This window comes from Somniosus microcephalus, unplaced genomic scaffold (assembly GCF_052327205.1).
Source record: "Somniosus microcephalus isolate GS21.2 unplaced genomic scaffold, FLI_Smic_1.0 unresolved_chr1, whole genome shotgun sequence".
Lineage (NCBI taxonomy): Eukaryota > Metazoa > Chordata > Chondrichthyes > Squaliformes > Somniosidae > Somniosus > Somniosus microcephalus.
In genome coordinates, this window is record NW_028225179.1 from 173,819,840 (window position 1) to 173,843,672 (window position 23,833).

Below are 23,833 nucleotides of genomic sequence, written 5' to 3' on the forward strand. Positions count from 1 at the left end.
ACCTGGTATTGGGTGCTGTAAGGTGGAGAGAGACAGTGACTCAGAGGATCACAGTCACAGGTGGAGGGAGCCCCTGAGTACTGGAACTGTCCAATAGATACCTGGTATTGGGGACTGTAAGGTGGAGAGAGACAGTGACTGAGGATCACAGTCACAGGTGGAGGGAGCCCCTGAGTACTGGAACTGTCTAATAGATACCTGGTATTGGAGACTGTAAGGTGGAGAGAGACAGTGACTGAGGATCACAGTCACAGGTGGAGGGAGCCCCTGAGTACTGGAACTGTCCAATAGATACCTGGTATTGGGGACTGTAAGGTGGAGAGAGACAGTGACTCAGAGGATCACAGTCACAGGTGGAGGAAGCCCCTGAGTACTGGAACTGTCCAATAGATACCTGGTATTGGGGGCTGTAAGGTGGAGAGAGACAGTGACTCAGGATCACAGTCACAGGTGGAGGGAGCCCCTGAGTACTGGAACTGTCCAATAGATACCTGGTATTGGGGACTGTAAGGTGGAGAGAGACAGTGACTCAGAGGATCACAGTCACAGGTGGAGGAGCCCCTGAGTACTGGAACTGTCCAGTAGATACCTGGTATTGGGGACTGTAAGGTGGAGAGAGACAGTGACTCAGGATCACAGTCACAGGTGGAGGGAGCCCCTGAGTACTGGAACTGTCCAATAGATACCTGGTATTGGGGACTGTAAGGTGGAGAGAGACAGTGACTCAGGATCACAGTCACAGGTGGAGGGAGCCCCTGAGTACTGGAACTGTCCAATAGATACCTGGTATTGGGGACTGTAAGGTGGAGAGAGACAGTGACTGAGGATCACAGTCACAGGTGGAGGGAGCCCCTGAGTACTGGAACTGTCCAATAGATACCTGGTATTGGAGACTGTAAGGTGGAGAGAGACAGTGACTGAGGATCGCAGTCACAGGTGGAGGGAGCCCCTGAGTACTGGAACTGTCCATTAGATACCTGGTATTGGGGACTGTAAGGTGGAGAGAGACTGTGACTGAGGATCACAGTCACAGGTGGAGGGAGCCCCTGAGTACTGGAACTGTCCAATAGATACCTGGTATTGGGGGCTGTAAGGTGGAGAGAGACAGTGACTCAGAGGATCACAGTCACAGGTGGAGGGAGCCCCTGAGTACTGGAACTGTCCAATAGATACCTGGTATTGGAGACTGTAAGGTGGAGAGAGACAGTGACTCAGAGGATCACAGTCACAGGTGGAGGGAGCCCCTGAGTACTGGAACTGTCCAATAGATACCTGGTATTGGGGACTGTAAGGTGGAGAGAGACAGTGACTCAGAGGATCACAGTCACAGGTGGAGGGAGCCCCTGAGTACTGGAACTGTCCAATAGATACCTGGTATTGGGGACTGTAAGGTGGAGAGAGACAGTGACTCAGAGGATCACAGTCACAGGTGGAGGAAGCCCCTGAGTACTGGAACTGTCCAATAGATACCTGGTATTGGGGACTGTAAGGTGGAGAGAGACAGTGACTGAGGATCACAGTCACAGGTGGAGGGAGCCCCTGAGTACTGGAACTGTCCAATAGATACCTGGTATTGGGGACTGTAAGGTGGAGAGAGACAGTGACTGAGGATCACAGTCACAGGTGGAGGGAGCCCCTGAGTACTGGAACTGTCCAATAGATACCTGGTATTGGAGACTGTAAGGTGGAGAGAGACAGTGACTGAGGATCACAGTCACAGGTGGAGGGAGCCCCTGAGTACTGGAACTGTCCAATAGATACCTGGTATTGGGGACTGTAAGGTGGATAGAGACAGTGACTCAGAGGATCGCAGTCACAGGTGGAGGGGCCCCTGAGTACTGGAACTGTCCAATAGATACCTGGTATTGGGGACTGTAAGGTGGAGAGAGACAGTGAATCAGGATCACAGTCACAGGTGGAGGGAGCCCCTGAGTACTGGAACTGTCCAATAGATACCTGGTATTGGGGACTGTAAGGTGGAGAGAGACAGTGACTCAGAGGATCACAGTCACAGGTGGAGGAAGCCCCTGAGTACTGGAACTGTCCAATAGATACCTGGTATTGGGATCTGTAAGGTGGAGAGAGACAGTGACTGAGGATCACAGTCACAGGTGGAGGGGCCCCTGAGTACTGGAACTGTCCAATAGATACCTGGTATTGGGGGCTGTAAGGTGGAGAGAGACTGTGACTCAGGATCACAGTCACAGGTGGAGGAAGCCCCTGAGTACTGGAACTGTCCAATAGATACCTGGTATTGGGGACTGTAAGGTGAAGAGAGAGAGTGACTGAGGATCACAGTCACAGGTGGAGGGAGCCCCTGAGTACTGGAACTGTCCAATAGATACCTGGTATTGGGGACTGTAAGGTGGAGAGAGAGAGTGACTGAGGATCACAGTCACAGGTGGAGGGAGCCCCTGAGTACTGGAACTGTCCAATAGATACCTGGTATTGGGGGCTGTAAGGTGGAGAGAGACAGTGACTCAGAGGATCGCAGTCACAGGTGGAGGGGCCCCTGAGTACTGGAACTGTCCAATAGATACCTGGTATTGGGGGCTGTAAGGTGGAGAGAGAGAGTGACTGAGGATCACAGTCAAAGGTGGAGGGAGCCCCTGAGTACTGGAACTGTCCAATAGATACCTGGTATTGGGGACTGTAAGGTGGAGAGAGAGAGTGACTGAGGATCGCAGTCACAGGTGGAGGGAGCCCCTGAGTACTGGAACTGTCCAATAGATACCTGGTATTGGGGGCTGTAAGGTGGAGAGAGACAGTGACTCAGAGGATCGCAGTCACAGGTGGAGGGAGCCCCCGAGTACTGGAACTGTCCAATAGATACCTGGTATTGGGGACTGTAAGGTGGAGAGAGACAGTGACTCAGGATCACAGTCACAGGTGGAGGGAGCCCCTGAGTACTGGAACTGTCCAATAGATACCTGGTATTGGGGGCTGTAAGGTGGATAGAGACAGTGACTGAGGATCGCAGTCACAGGTGGAGGGAGCCCCTGAGTACTGGAACTGTCCAATAGATACCTGGTATTGGGGGCTGTAAGGTGGAGAGAGACAGTGACTCAGAGGATCACAGTCACAGGTGGAGGGAGCCCCTGAGTACTGGAACTGTCCAATAGATACCTGGTATTGGGGGCTGTAAGGTGGAGAGAGACAGTGACTCAGAGGATCACAGTCACAGGTGGAGGAAGCCCCTGAGTACTGGAACTGTCCAATAGATACCTGGTATTGGGGACTGTAAGGTGGATAGAGACAGTGACTGAGGATCGCAGTCACAGGTGGAGGGAGCCCCTGAGTACTGGAACTGTCCAATAGATACCTGGTATTGGGGGCTGTAAGGTGGAGAGAGACAGTGACTCAGAGGATCGCAGTCACAGGTGGAGGGAGCCCCCGAGTACTGGAACTGTCCAATAGATACCTGGTATTGGGGACTGTAAGGTGGAGAGAGACAGTGACTCAGGATCACAGTCACAGGTGGAGGGAGCCCCTGAGTACTGGAACTGTCCAATAGATACCCAAATTAGTAAAAATTCTGAGGAGGAGGAATTCCTGGAATGTTTTCGGGACGGTTATCTGGACCAATATGTCGAGGAGCCGACTCGAGATCAGGCCATTTTAGACTGGGTATTGTGCAATGAGAAGGGACTTATCAGCAATCTTCTTGTACGAGGCCCCTTGGGTCAGAGCGATCATAATATGATCGAGCTCTCAGTCGAGATGGAGAGTGAGGAAATTGAATCAGAGACTAAGGTCCAGAACTTAAATAAAGGGAATTACGAGGGTATGAGACGGGAATTGGGTAAGATTGATTGGGTGGTGTTTCTGGGGGGATTGACAGTGGATAGACAATGGCAAGCATTCAAAGATAGAATGGAAGAATTCCAGAACATGTTTATACCGGTTTGGCATAAAAATAAACCTAAAAAGGTGACTCAACCGTGGATAACGAGGGAAATTAGGGACAGCATAAAATCAAAAAAAAGGGCATATCAACTGGCAAAAAAAAGCACCAGACCGGAAGATTGGGGGCAGTACAGGATACAGCAAAAGAGGACAAAGGGATTAATCAGGAAGGGGAATATAGAATACGAAAGTAAACTTGCAGCAAACATAAAGACAGACTGCAAAAGCTTTTATCGGTATATCAGGAGGAAAAGACTGGTAAAATCCCAAGTCGGTCCCTTGCAGTCCGATTCGGGAGAATATATAATGGAGAATAAGGAAATGGCAGACCAATTAAACTCATACTTTGGTTCTGTATTCACAAAGGAGGACACAAATAACCTCCCAGGAATATCGGCAAACATAGGGACTAATGAGAGGGAGGAGCTGACAGAAATTAGTATCTCTAGGGATATGGTGTTGGGTAAGTTGAGGGGACTGAAGGCTGACAAATCCCCAGGGCCTGATAAAATACATCCTAGGGTACTTAAGGAGGTGGCCCTGGAGATAGCAGATGCTCTAAGGATCATCTTCCGGAACTCCATTGACTCGGGAACAGTACCCGTGGATTGGAGGGTAGCTAATGTTACCCCAATATTTAAAAAGGGGGGTAGAGAGAAAGCAGGGAATTATAGACCAGTAAGCCTTACATCGGTTGTGGGCAAAATGCTAGAGTCCATTATTAAGGATAAAATAGCGGAGCACTTGACAAATGGGGAAAGGATCGGACAGAGTCAACATGGATTTACAAAGGGTAAATCGTGTTTGACTAATCTGCTGGAATTTTTTGAGGAGGTAACTGGTAGAATAGATGGGGGAGAGCCAGTGGATGTGGTGTACCTTGACTTCCAGAAAGCCTTCGATAAGGTTCCACACAAAAGATTATCATGCAAAATTAAGGCTCATGGGATTGGGGGCAAAGTATTAACGTGGATAGAGAACTGGCTGGCGGATAGAAAACAGAGAGTTGGAATAAACGGCTCGTTTTCGGAGTGGCAGGCAGTGACCAGCGGGGTGCCGCAAGGATCTGTCCTGGGACCCCAGCTGTTCACAATATATATAAATGATCTGGATCAGGGAATTGGATGCAATATTTCCAAATTCGCTGACGACACTAAACTAGGAGGAGGGGTGGGCTCTGATGAGGATGTCAGGAGGCTACAGTGTGATTTGGACAGGTTGGGGGAATGGGCGGATACGTGGCAGATGCACTATAATGTGGATAAATGCGAGGTTATCCACTTTGGGGGTAAAAACAGGAGGGTAGATTATTATCTAAATGGCAATAGATTGGGAGATGGGGAAGTGCAGAGGGACCTGGGTGTTCTTGTGCACCAGTCACTGAAGGAGAGCATGCAGGTGCAACAGGCGATTAAGAAGGCAAATGGTATGTTGGCCTTCATATCAAGGGGGTTCGAGTATAGGAATAGGGATACCTTACTACAGCTGTACAAGGTGCTGGTGAGACCGCATCTGGAGTATTGTGTACAGTTTTGGTCGCCCCATCTGCGGAAGGATGTTCTTGCCATGGAAAGAGTGCAACGGCGATTCACCAGGCTGATACCTGGAATGGCGGGAATGACCTACGAAGAGAGATTAAATAGTTTGGGCTTGTACTCACTGGAGTTTAGAAGATTGAGAGGGGATCTCATCGAAACATATAAAATTATGGCAGGCCTGGACAGGCTGAATTCAGAGAGAATGTTTCCAATGGCCGGGGAGCACAGAACCAGGGGCCACAGTCTAAAAATAGCGGGCAAATCATTTAAAACAGAGATGAGGAAGAATTTCTTCACTCAAAGAGTGGTGAGCCTATGGAATTCCCTGCCACAGAGGGCTGTGAAGGCTAATTCAATAAATATTTTCAAGAGAGAATTGGATATATTTCTGAAGGCTAAGGGGATTAAGGGTTACGGAGAAAAGGCGGGGACGGGGTACTGAACAGTAAGATCAGCTATGATCTCAGACGAAGATCAGCCATGATCTCATTGAATGGCGGAGCAGGCTCGAAGGGCCGAATGGCCTACTCCTGTTCCTATCTCTATGTATGTATCTATGTATACCTGGTATTGGGGACTGTAAGGTGGAGAGAGACAGTGACTGAGGATCACAGTCACAGGTGGAGGAAGCCCCTGAGTACTGGAACTGTCCAATAGATACCTGGTATTGGGGACTGTAAGGTGGAGAGAGACAGTGACTGAGGATCACAGTCACAGGTGGAGGGAGCCCCTGAGTACTGGAACTGTCCAATAGATACCTGGTATTGGGGACTGTAAGGTGGATAGAGACAGTGACTCAGGATCACAGTCACAGGTGGAGGGAGCCCCTGAGTACTGGAACTGTCCAATAGATACCTGGTATTGGGGATTGTAAGGTGGAGAGAGACAGTGACTCAGGATCACAGTCACAGGTGGAGGAAGCCCCTGAGTACTGGAACTGTCCAATAGATACCTGGTATTGGAGACTGTAAGGTGGAGAGAGACAGTGACTGAGGGTCACAGTCACAGGTGGAGGAAGCCCCTGAGTACTGGAACTGTCCAATAGATACCTGGTATTGGGGACTGTAAGGTGGAGAGAGACAGTGACTCAGAGGATCACAGTCACAGGTGGAGGGAGCCCCTGAGTACTGGAACTGTCCAATAAATACCTGGTATTGGGGACTGTAAGGTGGAGAGAGACAGTGACTCAGAGGATCACAGTCACAGGTGGAGGGAGCCCCTGAGTACTGGAACTGTCCAATAGATACCTGGTATTGGAGACTGTAAGCTGGAGAGAGACAGTGACTCAGAGGATCACAGTCACAGGTGGAGGGAGCCCCTGAGTACTGGAACTGTCCAATAGATACCTAGTATTGGGGACTGTAACCTGGATAGAGACAGTGATTCAGAGGGTCACAGTCACAGGTGGCAGGATCCCCTGAGTACCAGAACTGTCCAATAGATACCTGGTATTGGAGACTGTAAGGTGGAGAGAGACAGTGACTCAGAGGATCACAGTCACAGGTGGAGGGAGCCCCTGAGTACTGGAACTGTCCAATAGATACCTGGTATTGGGGACTGTAAGGTGGAGAGAGACAGTGACTCAGAGGATCACAGTCACAGGTGGAGGGAGCCCCTGAGTACTGGAACTGTCCAATAGATACCTGGTATTGGGGACTGTAAGGTGGAGAGAGACAGTGACTCAGAGGATCACAGTCACAGGTGGAGGGAGCCCCTGAGTACTGGAACTGTCCAATAGATACCTGGTATTGGAGACTGTAAGCTGGAGAGAGACAGTGACTCAGAGGATCACAGTCACAGGTGGAGGGCACCCCTGAGTACTGGAACTATCCACCTGAGCAGGACCTGAATGGATAGTTACCTCCCTGTTGTCAGTGGGAAGAACATCCTTGACCCGTGTGACCACCTCTGGGAAGGAAAGGAAAGCAGACAATTGCCATGGTTGGAGCCAGTAACACGGATAGAAATACCTCTATAGAGGGACTATTAAGACTGAGGCACAAAACTAAGAAACCAGGCCTCAAGCTGTTGATCTCCGGATTGTTTACCACTGGGCTTCTTAAGGCGGGAAATATGAGGCTGGTCAATTTGCGGCTGAGGGCTGGAGCAGGAGGGAAGTGTTCACGTTCTTGGGGCACTAGAGTGTGTTCAGTTGGAAGGGCCGGGACGGCTGTGACCTTTACCGACCAACAATAATGGTTCTACAGAAAAGGTGAATGGAGCAGTTGGGGGGTATCGGGGGATGTGACTGGAGATTGGGAAATATCGGGATCTGAGACTAGAGGAAAGAGAATCTGAAGTAGGTGGAGTTAAAGTTGTGTTTATAAAAAGAAGAAACGGTGACAAGTCAACATTTCAAGTGTTGGAGCTAGTGTTGAGTGTTGTGTGTATGAGTGAACAAATCATTCCAAACATTCAGAAACATGAGAGATGTGATCTAGTATCTATAAGACGGGGCCTTGTTTTTCACAGGACTCAGAGGGAGATGTTTCTGGTGGTAACATTTTGAGGGAAGAGCAACAAATTTGTGGACGCCAGTATCAATAAAGAATTCTATGACAATCCAAGAACAACAAGAACAAACTGGCGTTTATATAACCCCTTTAATGTTGAAAAACCTCTCTAGGTGCTTCACAGGAGGGTTACCAATCAGAATTTGAAACCGAGTCACAAGGTGATATTAGGACAGGTAAAGTTTAAGGAACATCTGAAAGGAGGAGAGCGAGAGAGAGAGGCGGAGAGGTTTAGAAGGTAATGTGTTCCAGGGAGCAATGCTAAGATGGAATCCGTATGTACACAGTTCAGCAATAGGAAGGGAGATAGCCCAATTCTCAGTGGATTTTACAGGTCAGCGAGCTGTGGAGGTGAGATAGAGGTGGGACTGGGGAAACTAGTTCTGACGGATGCAATTTTGGGGAGATACAAAATATTTCCTAAACTTTCTAAAAATGATGGTGGAAGTGAAGTTTTGATGTACTAGAGGAGGATGTGGGGCACAGTTAGAGATCACTGTAGAGAAGTATTTGGATCTGAGTAAAATAGCCGAGGTGGAGAAGTCACTGGGCTCAGAGATAATGCACCCCAGACTGTTAGAGGAAGTCAGAGAGGAGATAGGAGGGACTGACCACAGCATTTCAACCCAGGTTTAATATCAGACTGTTAGAGGGAGTCAGAGAGGTGATAGGAGGGACTGAGCACAGCATTTCAACACAGGTTAAATATCAGACTGTTAAAGGAAGTCAGAGAGGAGATAGGAGGGACTGAGCACAGCATTTCAACCCAGGTTTAATATCAGACTGTTAGAGGAAGTCAGAGAGGTGATAGGAGGGACTGAGCACAGCATTTCAACCCAGGTTTAATATCAGACTGTTAGAGGAAGTCAGAGAGGTGATAGGAGGGACTGAGCACAGCATTTCAACCCAGGTTTAATATCAGACTGTTAGAGGAAGTCAGAGAGGTGATAGGAGGGACTGAGCACAGCATTTCAACCCAGGTTTAATATCAGACTGTTAGAGGGAGTCAGAGAGGAGATAGGAGGGACTGAGCACAGCATTTCAACCCAGGTTTAATATCAGACTGTTAGAGGAAGTCAGAGAGGAGATAGGAGGGACTGAGCACAGCATTTCAACCCAGGTTTAATATCAGACTGTTAGAGGAAGTCAGAGAGGAGATAGGAGGGACTGAGCACAGCATTTCAACCCAGGTTTAATATCAGACTGTTAGAGGAAGTCAGAGAGGTGATAGGAGGGACTGAGCACAGCATTTCAACCCAGGTTTAATATCAGACTGTTAGAGGAAGTCAGAGAGGTGATAGGAGGGACTGACCACAGCATTTCAACCCAGGTTTAATATCAGACTGTTAGAGGAAGTCAGAGAGGTGATAGGAGGGACTGAGCACAGCATTTCAACCCAGGTTTAATATCAGACTGTTAGAGGAAGTCAGAGCGGTGATAGGAGGGACTGACCACAGCATTTCAACCCAGGTTTAATATCAGACTGTTAGAGGAAGTCAGAGAGGTGATAGGAGGGACTGAGCACAGCATTTCAACCCAGGTTTAATATCAGACTGTTAGAGGGAGTCAGAGAGGAGATAGGAGGGACTGAGCACAGCATTTCAACCCAGGTTTAATATCAGACTGTTAGAGGGAGTCAGAGAGGTGATAGGAGGGACTGAGCACAGCATTTCAACCCAGGTTTAATATCAGACTGTTAGAGGAAGTCAGAGAGGTGATAGGAGGGACTGAGCACAGCATTTCAACCCAGGTTTAATATCAGACTGTTAGAGGGAGTCAGAGAGGTGATAGGAGGGACTGAGCACAGCATTTCAACCCAGGTTTAATATCAGACTGTTAGAGGAAGTCAGAGAGGTGATAGGAGGGACTGAGCACAGCATTTCAACCCAGGTTTAATATCAGACTGTTAGAGGAAGTCAGAGAGGTGATAGGAGGGACTGAGCACAGCATTTCAACCCAGGTTTAATATCAGACTGTTAGAGGGAGTCAGAGAGGTGATAGGAGGGACTGAGCACAGCATTTCAACCCAGGTTTAATATCAAAAATATACAGGTGGGCTGAAGGAGCCCAAGTGATGTTTCTGTTCTAATGTGGAGAGAGGATTAACCTGGTAACCAGAGACCATTGTGTAGAAACCCCACCAAATCTGTTAATCCAGGTTGAATTAGCGAGCATTTAGCGAGAAAGAGGATAATGAGGGGAGGCTGGAACGGATTAGCTGCAGAAAAGTCGTATATGACAATTTTACGAACAGTGACGGACAGGTAAAGACCCTTTGGTCCATCCAGACTTTCCCAGGCAATTGCGATACTTTGTCATACTTTGTTCTAGTTATCCCAAACCAAACCATGGGTGAGGTGAAAAAAAACAGGTAAAAACACAGGTCAATTTGGGGGATTTAAATAGGGGAAATTCCTCTCCGACCCATCTAGGCGATTGAAACTAGTCCAGCAGATCAATCTTGCACTGAATTCCCGGAAGTGTCTTCCTGTTGTAAGAGGTGATGTCCACACCAAACAGGAACAGGTCCAGCTCTCGCCTGAAGGAATTCACCGAGTCAGTGTCCACCACATGAGAAGGTATCCTGTTCCAGAGGTCGACTATTCTCTGGGAAAAGAACCACCTCCTGACATCTAACTTAAATTTGGCCTTTCACAACTTAAAATGGTGACCTCTCCGTAAGCTATGTCATTGGAACAAACTGTTAAATGGAACACAATCGATTCCCTTCATCATCTTATAAACCTCAATCAGATCACCGCTTAGTCTTTGCTTCTCTAAAGTGTAGAGTCCACATTCTTAGCCTATCTTGATAGCTAAATTGCTTTATACTGGGAATTAGTGTAATGTCCCTCCTCTGCATCAGTTTCAAAGCCTCAATACCACCCACCTTATGTGGGGACCATAACTGGACACAGTATTCCAAGTGAAGCCGTTACCAAGGTCTTGTACTAGGACAGAATAGGTTGTCTTATACCCTACTGTCCTATGAATGCACCCCAATATCCCCTTTGTTCTAGCTATCACTTCACGGCATTGCTCCTGTACCTTTAGAGATGTATACACCAGAATACCCGGATCTTCCTTTCTCCCCCTTATTTAATGCCATGAAGGGTGTATGAATGTTGAGCACTCGCACTGCCCACAGGCATAACACGGCACTTATCCAAGCTAAACAGCATTTGCCAGTCATGTGCCCAATCTCCCAACACATTAAGATGCAGTTTTGTGGAGCCGTGACTATACAGGTTGATGGAATGTTGTACATGTGGTGTATGTGGGTTATCAGAAGGTGTTTGATAATGTGGCTCACCAGAAGGTGTTTGATAATGTGGCTCACCAGAAGGTGTTTGATAATGTGGCTCACCGGAAGGTGTTTGATAATGTGGCTCACCAGGTGTTTGATAATGTGGCTCACCAGAAGGTGTTTGATAATGTGGCTCACCGGAAGGTGTTTGATAATGTGGCTCACCGGAAGGTGTTTGATAATGTGGCTCACAGGAAGCTGTAGCCGTTTGGTATACGATGACATGTAGCTGCCTGGGTAGAAAGTGGATAATGTGTTTAGTTTTCTCCATTTGTGTTCACAGATCCGAACTCTACAATCACTGAGTTCTTGACAAAGTGTGACGATTACCAGCTGTTCCGGTTCACGAAATTCTACCGGGACAGACTGGAACAGGCGATTGAAGGAGGGGTGGACGGAGTCAGCTTGTTGTTAACATACGAGAGGCATTTCAGTGGACAAGAACATCGGGTAAGTGGGAGGGGCACTGAATGAGTCTGGATTATCCAAACATCACAGAACTGACAGGATATCAGATCTTAGAATCACAGAATGTTACCGAAGAGAAATTGTCAAATAGGAACTAAATAGATAAAACTGAAAATATTGTGAATCTGAAACAATGATATGAAGAGGTGAAAATACCCAGCGGATCGGTCCGTATCTGTACAAAGGACAGGGGAACGGTTCGGGTATAACTCGTTGTGGACTGAAAACAAAGGGAACAGTTTTAGTGGGACTGGGAAAAGGAGAGGCCAGAGGCAACAGACAGGAATTACAGGGAACGTCGTGAGTTTACTGACCTGGAAACTACTTAAAGTAAATGAAGGAAATGAGACATGACAAAAATCATCTGTGGAGTAAATGAGAGGCTTTTCAAGAACAAAAACACAATGGTTAAAATGTCTGAGACACGAACAGGAAAACTAACCCCCCAAAGAATGAGGATTGAAAACCCGACGCTGTGCAGGTTTTTCCTCCCCCTGCATCACCGGGAGTCAATTCCAACTTTGACAGAGACTCAATACTGGCGGGAGAACCTGTCCTGGAGCGTCACTCCCCGGGACAGCACTTAGAACATTACAGGCTGCTTGCTGTAATTTCCTTGTCAGTTACCTGTAATGGAACAGAACCAAATGGAAATGATAATCGGGCAGGGTGTTTAATGGACGGTCGACCTGCTACCAACTTTCCCAGTCGATAATCTAGGACATTTACTCTCATCCCAACCTCCTGCTCACTGCCCATTACTGTTAATATCCCACCTAGTCTAATCCCAACCTCCTGCTCATTACCAATTACTGTTAATATCCCACCTAGTCTAATCGCAACCTCCTGCTCACTGCCCATTACTGTTAATATCCCACCTAGTCTAATCCCAACCTCCTGCTCACTACCCATTACTGTTAATATCCCACCTAGTCTAATCCCAACCTCCTGCTCACTGCCCATTACTGTTAATATCCCATCTAGTCTAATCCCAACCTCCTGCTCACTACCCATTACTGTTAATATCCCACCTAGTCTAATCCCAACCTCCTGCTCACTGCCCATTACTGTTAATATCTCACCTAGTCTAATCCCAACATCCTGCTCACTGCCCATTACTGTTAATATCCCACCGAGTCTAATCCCAACCTCCTGCTCACTGCCCATTACTGTTAATATCCCACCTAGTCTAATCCCAACCTCCTGCTCACTCCCCATTACTGTTAATATCCCACCTAGTCTAATCCCAACCTCCTGCTCACTGCCCATTACTGTTAATATCCCATCTAGTCTAATCCCAACCTCCTGCTCACTGCCCATTACCGTTAATATCCCACCTAGTCTAATACCAACCTCCTGCTCACTGCCCATTACTGTTAATATCCCCCCTAGTCTAATCCCAACCTCCTGCTCACTACCCATTACTGTTAATATCCCACCTAGTCTAATCCCAACCTCCTGCTCACTGCCCATTACTGTTAATATCTCACCTAGTCTAATCCCAACATCCTGCTCACTGCCCATTACTGTTAATATCCCACCGAGTCTAATCCCAACCTCCTGCTCACTGCCCATTACCGTTAATATCCCACCTAGTCTAATCCCAACCTCCTGCTCACTGCCCATTACTGTTAATATCCCACCTAGTCTAATCCCAGCCTCCTGCTCACTGCCCATTACTGTTAATATCCCACCTAGTCTAATCCCAACCCCCTGCTCACTGCCCATTACCGTTAATATCCCACCTAGTCTAATCCCAACCTCCTGCTCACTACCCATTACTGTTAATATCCCACCAATCTAATCCCAACCTCCTGCTCACTGCCCATTACCGTTAATATCCCACCTAGTCTAATCCCAACCTCCTGCTCACTGTCCATTACTGTTAATATCCCACCTAGGCGAATCCCAACCTCCTGCTCACTGCCCATTACTGTTAATATCCCACCTAGTCTAATCCCAACCTCCTGCTCACTGTCCATTACTGTTAATATCCCACCTAGGCGAATCCCAACCTCCTGCTCACTGCCCATTACTGTTAATATCTCACCTAGTCTAATCCCAACCTCCTGCTCACTGCCCATTACTGTTAATATCCCACCAAGTCTAATCCCAACCTCCTGCTCACTGCCCAGTACTGTTAATATCCCACGTAGTCTAATCCCAACCTCCTGCTCACTGCCCAGTACTGTTAATATCCCACCTAGTCTAATCCCAACCTCCTGCTCAGTGCCAATTACCGTTAATATCCCACCTAGTCTAATCCCAACCTCCTGCTCACTGCCCATTACTGTTAATATCCCACCAATCTAATCCCAACCTCCTGCTCACTGCCCATTACTGTTAATATCCCACCTAGTCTAATCCCAACCTCCTGCTCACTGCCCATTACTGTTAATATCCCACCTAGTCTAATCCCAACCTCCTGCTTACTGCCCATTACCGTTAATACCCCACCTAGTCTAATCCCAACCTCCTGCTCACTGCCCATTACTGTTAATATCCCACCTAGGCGAATCCCAACCTCGTGCTCACTGCCCATTACTGTTAATATCTCACCTAGTCTAATCCCAACCTCCTGCTCACTGCCCATTACTGTTAATATCCCACCAAGTCTAATCCCAACCTCCTGCTCACTGCCCAGTACTGTTAATATCCCACCTAGTCTAATCCCAACCTCCTGCTCAGTGCCAATTACCGTTAATATCCCACCTAGTCTAATCCCAACCTCCTGCTCACTGCCCATTACTGTTAATATCCCACCAATCTAATCCCAACCTACTGCTCACCACCCATTACTGTTAATATCCCACCTAGTCTAATCCCAACCTCCTGCTTACTGCCCATTACCGTTAATACCCCACCTAGTCTAATCCCAACCTCCTGCTCACTGCCCATTACTGTTAATATCCCACCTAGTCTAATCCCAACCTCCTGCTCACTGCCCATTACTGTTAATATCCCACCTAGTCTAATCCCAACCTCCTGCTCACTCCCCATTACTGTTAATATCCCACCTAGTCTAATCCCAACCTCCTGCTCACTACCCATTACTGTTAATATCCCACCAATCTAATCCCAACCTCCTGCTCACTGCCCATTACTATTAATATCCCACCTAGTCTAATCCCAACCTCCTGCTCACTGCCCATTACTATTAATATCCCACCTAGTCTAATCCCAACCTCCTGCTCACTACCCATTACCGTTAATATCCCACCTAGTCTAATCCAAACCTCCTGCTCACTGCCCATTACTGTTAATATCCCACCTAGTCTAATCCCAACCTCCTGCTCACTACCCATTACCGTTAATATCCCACCTCGTCGAATCCCAACCTCCTGCTCACTGCCCATTACTGTTAATATCTCACCTAGTCTAATCCCAACCTCCTGCTCACTGCCCATTACTGTTAATATCCCACCTAGTCTAATCCCAACCTCCTGCTCACTACCCATTACTGTTAATATCTCACCTAGTCTAATCCCAACCTCCTGCTCACTACCCATTACTGTTAATATCTCACCTAGTCTAATCCCAACCTCCTGCTCACTGCCCATTACTATTAATATCCCACCTAGTCTAATCCCAACCTCCTGCTCACTGCCCATTACTGTTAATATCCCACCTAGTCTAATCCCAACCTCCTGCTCACTACCCATTACTGTTAATATCTCACCTAGTCTAATCCCAACCTCCTGCTCACTACCCATTACCGTTAATATCCCACCTCGTCGAATCCCAACCTCCTGCTCACTGCCCATTACTGTTAATATCCCACCTAGTCTAATCCCATCCTCCTGCTCACTACCCATTACTGTTAATATCTCACCTAGTCTAATCCCAACCTCCTGCTCACTACCCATTACTGTTAATATGCCACCTAGTCTAATCCCATCCTCCTGCTCACTACCCATTACTGTTAATATCTCACCTAGTCTAATCCCAACCTCCTGCTCACTACCCATTACTGTTAATATCTCACCTAGTCTAATCCCAACCTCCTGCTCACTACCCATTACCGTTAATATCCCACCTCGTCGAATCCCAACCTCCTGCTCACTGCCCATTACTGTTAATATCCCACCTAGTCTAATCCCATCCTCCTGCTCACTGCCCAGTACTGTTAATATCCTACCTAGTCTAATCCCAACCTCCTGCTCACTACCCATTACTGTTAATATCCCACCTAGTCTAATCCCAACCTCCTGCTCACTACCCATTACCGTTAATATCCCACCTAGTCTAATCCAAACCTCCTGCTCACTGCCCATTACTGTTAATATCCCACCTAGTCTAATCCCAACCTCCTGCTCACTGCCCATTACTGTTAATATCCCACCTAGTCTAATCCCAACCTCCTGCTCACTGCCCATTACTGTTAATAACCCACCTAGTCTAATCCCAACCTCCTGCTCACTGCCCATTACTGTTAATAACCCACCTAGTCTAATCCCAACCTCCTGCTCACTGCCCATTACTGTTAATATCCCACCTAGTCTAATCCCAACCTCCTGCTCACTGCCCATTACTGTTAATATCCCACCTAGTCTAATCCCAACCTCCTCACTGCCCATTACTGTTAATATCCCACCTAGTCTAATCCCAACCTCCTGCTCACTGCCCATTACTGTTAATATCCCACCTAGTCTAATCCCAACCTCCTGCTCACTGCCCATTACCGTTAATATCCCACCTAGTCTAATCCCAACCTCCTGCTCACTGCCCATTACCGTTAATATCCCACCTCGTCGAATCCCAACCTCCTGCTCACTGCCCATTACTGTTAATATCCCACCTAGTCTAATCCCAACCTCCTGCTCACTACCCATTACTGTTAATATCCCACCTAGTCTAATCCCAACCTCCTGCTCACTACCCATTACTGTTAATATCCCATCTAGTCTAATCCCAACCTCCTGCTCACTGCCCATTACCGTTAATATCCCACCTAGTCTAATACCAACCTCCTGCTCACTGCCCATTACTGTTAATATCCCCCCTAGTCTAATCCCAACCTCCTGCTCACTACCCATTACTGTTAATATCCCACCTAGTCTAATCCCAACCTCCTGCTCACTGCCCATTACTGTTAATATCTCACCTAGTCTAATCCCAACATCCTGCTCACTGCCCATTACTGTTAATATCCCACCGAGTCTAATCCCAACCTCCTGCTCACTGCCCATTACCGTTAATATCCCACCTAGTCTAATCCCAACCTCCTGCTCACTGCCCATTACTGTTAATATCCCACCTAGTCTAATCCCAGCCTCCTGCTCACTGCCCATTACTGTTAATATCCCACCTAGTCTAATCCCAACCCCCTGCTCACTGCCCATTACCGTTAATATCCCACCTAGTCTAATCCCAACCTCCTGCTCACTACCCATTACTGTTAATATCCCACCAATCTAATCCCAACCTCCTGCTCACTGCCCATTACCGTTAATATCCCACCTAGTCTAATCCCAACCTCCTGCTCACTGTCCATTACTGTTAATATCCCACCTAGGCGAATCCCAACCTCCTGCTCACTGCCCATTACTGTTAATATCCCACCTAGTCTAATCCCAACCTCCTGCTCACTGTCCATTACTGTTAATATCCCACCTAGGCGAATCCCAACCTCCTGCTCACTGCCCATTACTGTTAATATCTCACCTAGTCTAATCCCAACCTCCTGCTCACTGCCCATTACTGTTAATATCCCACCAAGTCTAATCCCAACCTCCTGCTCACTGCCCAGTACTGTTAATATCCCACCTAGTCTAATCCCAACCTCCTGCTCACTGCCCAGTACTGTTAATATCCCACCTAGTCTAATCCCAACCTCCTGCTCAGTGCCAATTACCGTTAATATCCCACCTAGTCTAATCCCAACCTCCTGCTCACTGCCCATTACTGTTAATATCCCACCAATCTAATCCCAACCTCCTGCTCACTGCCCATTACTGTTAATATCCCACCTAGTCTAATCCCAACCTCCTGCTCACTGCCCATTACTGTTAATATCCCACCTAGTCTAATCCCAACCTCCTGCTTACTGCCCATTACCGTTAATACCCCACCTAGTCTAATCCCAACCTCCTGCTCACTGCCCATTACTGTTAATATCCCACCTAGGCGAATCCCAACCTCGTGCTCACTGCCCATTACTGTTAATATCTCACCTAGTCTAATCCCAACCTCCTGCTCACTGCCCATTACTGTTAATATCCCACCAAGTCTAATCCCAACCTCCTGCTCACTGCCCAGTACTGTTAATATCCCACCTAGTCTAATCCCAACCTCCTGCTCAGTGCCAATTACCGTTAATATCCCACCTAGTCTAATCCCAACCTCCTGCTCACTGCCCATTACTGTTAATATCCCACCAATCTAATCCCAACCTACTGCTCACCACCCATTACTGTTAATATCCCACCTAGTCTAATCCCAACCTCCTGCTTACTGCCCATTACCGTTAATACCCCACCTAGTCTAATCCCAACCTCCTGCTCACTGCCCATTACTGTTAATATCCCACCTAGTCTAATCCCAACCTCCTGCTCACTGCCCATTACTGTTAATATCCCACCTAGTCTAATCCCAACCTCCTGCTCACTCCCCATTACTGTTAATATCCCACCTAGTCTAATCCCAACCTCCTGCTCACTACCCATTACTGTTAATATCCCACCAATCTAATCCCAACCTCCTGCTCACTGCCCATTACTATTAATATCCCACCTAGTCTAATCCCAACCTCCTGCTCACTGCCCATTACTATTAATATCCCACCTAGTCTAATCCCAACCTCCTGCTCACTACCCATTACCGTTAATATCCCACCTAGTCTAATCCAAACCTCCTGCTCACTGCCCATTACTGTTAATATCCCACCTAGTCTAATCCCAACCTCCTGCTCACTACCCATTACCGTTAATATCCCACCTCGTCGAATCCCAACCTCCTGCTCACTGCCCATTACTGTTAATATCTCACCTAGTCTAATCCCAACCTCCTGCTCACTGCCCATTACTGTTAATATCCCACCTAGTCTAATCCCAACCTCCTGCTCACTACCCATTACTGTTAATATCTCACCTAGTCTAATCCCAACCTCCTGCTCACTACCCATTACTGTTAATATCTCACCTAGTCTAATCCCAACCTCCTGCTCACTGCCCATTACTATTAATATCCCACCTAGTCTAATCCCAACCTCCTGCTCACTGCCCATTACTGTTAATATCCCACCTAGTCTAATCCCAACCTCCTGCTCACTACCCATTACTGTTAATATCTCACCTAGTCTAATCCCAACCTCCTGCTCACTACCCATTACCGTTAATATCCCACCTCGTCGAATCCCAACCTCCTGCTCACTGCCCATTACTGTTAATATCCCACCTAGTCTAATCCCATCCTCCTGCTCACTACCCATTACTGTTAATATCTCACCTAGTCTAATCCCAACCTCCTGCTCACTACCCATTACTGTTAATATGCCACCTAGTCTAATCCCATCCTCCTGCTCACTACCCATTACTGTTAATATCTCACCTAGTCTAATCCCAACCTCCTGCTCACTACCCATTACTGTTAATATCTCACCTAGTCTAATCCCAACCTCCTGCTCACTACCCATTACCGTTAATATCCCACCTCGTCGAATCCCAACCTCCTGCTCACTGCCCATTACTGTTAATATCCCACCTAGTCTAATCCCATCCTCCTGCTCACTGCCCAGTACTGTTAATATCCTACCTAGTCTAATCCCAACCTCCTGCTCACTACCCATTACTGTTAATATCCCACCTAGTCTAATCCCAACCTCCTGCTCACTACCCATTACCGTTAATATCCCACCTAGTCTAATCCAAACCTCCTGCTCACTGCCCATTACTGTTAATATCCCACCTAGTCTAATCCCAACCTCCTGCTCACTGCCCATTACTGTTAATATCCCACCTAGTCTAATCCCAACCTCCTGCTCACTGCCCATTACTGTTAATAACCCACCTAGTCTAATCCCAACCTCCTGCTCACTGCCCATTACTGTTAATAACCCACCTAGTCTAATCCCAACCTCCTGCTCACTGCCCATTACTGTTAATATCCCACCTAGTCTAATCCCAACCTCCTGCTCACTGCCCATTACTGTTAATATCCCACCTAGTCTAATCCCAACCTCCTCACTGCCCATTACTGTTAATATCCCACCTAGTCTAATCCCAACCTCCTGCTCACTGCCCATTACTGTTAATATCCCACCTAGTCTAATCCCAACCTCCTGCTCACTGCCCATTACCGTTAATATCCCACCTAGTCTAATCCCAACCTCCTGCTCACTGCCCATTACCGTTAATATCCCACCTCGTCGAATCCCAACCTCCTGCTCACTGCCCATTACTGTTAATATCCCAGCTAGTCTAATCCCAACCTCCTGCTCACTACCCATTACCGTTAATATCCCACCTAGTCTAATCCCAACCTCCTGCTCACTGCCCATTACTGTTAATATCCCACCTAGTCTAATCCCAACCTCCTGCTCACTACCCATTACTGTTAATATCCCACCTAGTCTAATCCCAACCTCCTGCTCACTACCCATTACCGTTAATATCCCACCTCGTCGAATCCCAACCTCCTGCTCACTGCCCATTACTGTTAATATCCCACCTAGTCTAATCCCAACCTCCTGCTCACTGCCCATTACTGTTAATATCTCACCTAGTCTAATCCCAACCTCCTGCTCACTGCCCAGTACTGTTAATATCCCACCTAGTCTAATCCCAACCTCCTGCTCACTGCCCAGTACTGTTAATATCCCACCTAGTCTAATCTCAACCTCCTGCTCACTGCCCATTACTGTTAATATCCCACCTAGTCTAATCCCAACCTCCTGCTCACTGCCCAGTACTGTTAATATCCCACCTAGTCTAATCCCAACCTCCTGCTCACTACCCATTACTGTTAATATCCCACCTAGTCTAATCCCAACCTCCTGCTCACTACCCATTACTGTTAATATCTCACCTAGTCTAATCCCAACCTCCTGCTCACTGCCCATTACTGTTAATATCCCACCTAGTCTAATCCCAACCTCCTGCTCACTACCCATTACTGTTAATATCCCACCTAGTCTAATCCCAACCTCCTGCTCACTCCCCATTACCGTTAATATCCCACCTAGTCTAATCCAAACCTCCTGCTCACTGCCCATTACTGTTAATATCCCACCTAGTCTAATCCCAACCTCCTGCTCACTGCCCATTACTGTTAATATCCCACCTAGTCTAATCCAAACCTCCTGCTCACTGCCCATTACTGTTAATATCCCACCTAGTCTAATCCCAACCTCCTGCTCACTACCCATTACTGTTAATATCTCACCTAGTCTAATCCCAACCTCCTGCTCACTCCCCATTACCGTTAATATCCCACCTAGTTTAATCCCAACCTCCTGCTCACTACCCATTACCGTTAATATCCCACCTAGTCTAATCCAAACCTCCTGGTCACTACCCATTACCGTTAATATCCCACCTAGTCTAATCCCAACCTCCTGCTCACTGCCCATTACTGTTAATATCTCACCTAGTCTAATCCCAACCTCCTGCTCACTGCCCATTACTGTTAATATCCACTTAGGCTAATCCCAACCTCCTGCTCACTCCCCATTTCTGTTAATATCCCACCGAATCTAATCCCAACCTCCTGCTCACTGCCCATTACTGTTAATATCCCACCTAGTCTAATCCCAACCTCCTGCTCACTGTCCATTACTGTTAATATCCCACCTCGTCTAATCCCAACCTCCTGCTCACTGCCCATTACTGTTAATATCCCACCTAGTCTTATCCCAACCTCCTGCTCACTGCCCATTACCGTTAATATCCCACCTAGTCTAATCCCAACCTCCTGCTCACTACCCATTACTGTTAATATCCCACCTAGTCTAATCCCAACCTCCTGCTCACTGCCCATTACCGTTAATATCCCACCTAGTCTAATCCCAACCTCCTGCTCACTGCCCATTACCGTTAATATCCCACTTAGTCTAATCCCAACCTCCTGCTCACTACCCATTACCGTTAATATCCCACCTAGTCTAATCCCAACCTCCTGCTCACTACCATTACTGTTAATATCCCACCTAGTCTAATCCCAACCTCCTGCTCACTGCCCATTACTGTTAATATCCCACCTAGTCTAATCCCAACCTCCTGCTCACTACCCATTACCGTTAATATCCCACCTAGTCTAATCCCAACCTCCTGCTCACTGCCCATTACTGTTAATATCCCACCTAGTCTAATCCCAACCTCCTGCTCACTGCCCATTACTGTTAATATCCCACCTAGTCTAATCCCAACCTGCTGCTCACTGCCCATTACTGTTAATATCCCACCTGGTCTAATCCCAACCTCCTGCTCACTGCCCATTACTGTTAATATCCCACCTAGTCTAATCCCAACCTCCTGCTCACTACCCATTACTGTTAATATCCCACCTAGTCTAATCCCAACCTCCTGCTCACTGCCCATTACTGTTAATATCCCACCTAGTCTAATCCCAACCTCCTGCTCACTGTCCATTACTGTTAATATCCCACCTAGTCTAATCCCAACCTCCTGCTCACTGCCTATTACGGTTAATATCCCACCTAGTCTAATCCCAACCTCCTGCTCACTGCCCATTACTGTTAATATCCACCTAGGCTAATCCCAACCTCCTGCTCACTGCCCATTACTGTTAATATCCCACCTAGTCTAATCCCAACCTCCTGCTCACTGCCCATTACTGTTAATATCCCACCTAGTCTAATCCCAACCTCCTGCTCACTGCCCATTACTGTTAATATCCCACCTAGTCTAATCCCAACCTCCTGCTCACTGCCCATTACTGTTAATATCCCACCTAGTCTAATCCCAACCTCCTGCTCACTGCCTATTACGGTTAATATCCCACCTAGTCTAATCCCAACCTCCTGCTCACTCCCCATTACCGTTAATATCCCACCTAGTCTAATCCCAACCTCCTGCTCACTGCCCATTACTGTTAATATCCCACCTAGTCTAATCCCAACCTCCTGCTCACTGCCCATTACTGTTAATATCCACCTAGGCTAATCCCAACCTCCTGCTCACTGCCCATTACTGTTAATATCCCACCTAGTCTAATCCCAACCTCCTGCTCACTGTCCATTACTGTTAATATCCCACCTAGTCTAATCCCAACCTCCTGCTCACTGCCCATTACTGTTAATATCCCACCTAGTCTAATCCCAACCTCCTGCTCACTGCCCATTACCGTTAATATCCCACCTAGTCTAATCCCAACCTCCTGCTCACTGCCCATTACTGTTAATATCCCACCTAGTCTAATCCCAACCTCCTGCTCACTGCCCATTACTGTTAATATCCCACCTAGTCTAATCCCAACCTCCTGCTCACTGCCCATTACTGTTAATATCCCACCTCGTGTAATCCCAACCTCCTGCTCACTGCCCATTACTGTTAATATCCCACCTAGTCTAATCCCAACCTCCTGCTCACTACCCATTACTGTTAATATCCCACCTAGTCTAATCCCACCTCCTGCTCACTACCCATTACTGTTAATATCCCACCTAGTCTAATCCCAACCTCCTGCTCACTGCCCATTACTGTTAATATCCCACCTAGTCTAATCCCAACCTCCTGCTCACTGCCCATTACTGTTAATATCCCACCTAGTGTAATCCCAACCTCCTGCTCACTGCCCATTACTGTTAATATCCCACCTAGTCTAATCCCAACCTCCTGCTCACTGCCCATTACTGTTAATATCCCACCAAGTCTAATCCCAACCTCCTGCTCACTGCCCATTACTGTTAATGTCCCACCTAGTCTAATCCCAACCTCCTGCTCACTGCCCATTACTGTTAATATCCCACCAATCTAATCCCAACCTCCTGCTCACTGCCCATTACTGGTAATATCCCACCTAGTCTAATCCCAACCTCCTGCTCACTGCCCATTACCGTTAATATCCCACCTAGTCTAATCCCAACCTCCTGCTCACTGCCCATTACCGTTAATATCCCACCTAGTGTAACCCCAGTCTCCTGC

At 47.4% G+C, this 23,833-nt stretch overlaps 1 protein-coding gene across 1 annotated transcript in view; it reads left to right on the forward strand.

Annotated features, from left to right (window-relative positions):
- The window catches only part of LOC147096586 (NACHT, LRR and PYD domains-containing protein 3-like), a 193,048-nt gene that overhangs the window by 123,176 nt on the left and 46,039 nt on the right, over positions 1-23,833 (forward strand). The window contains exon 6 of the mRNA XM_085973844.1: positions 11,548-11,714. Coding sequence (XP_085829970.1) covers positions 11,548-11,714 — 167 coding nt within the window. The remainder of the gene's footprint in view (positions 1-11,547; positions 11,715-23,833) is intronic.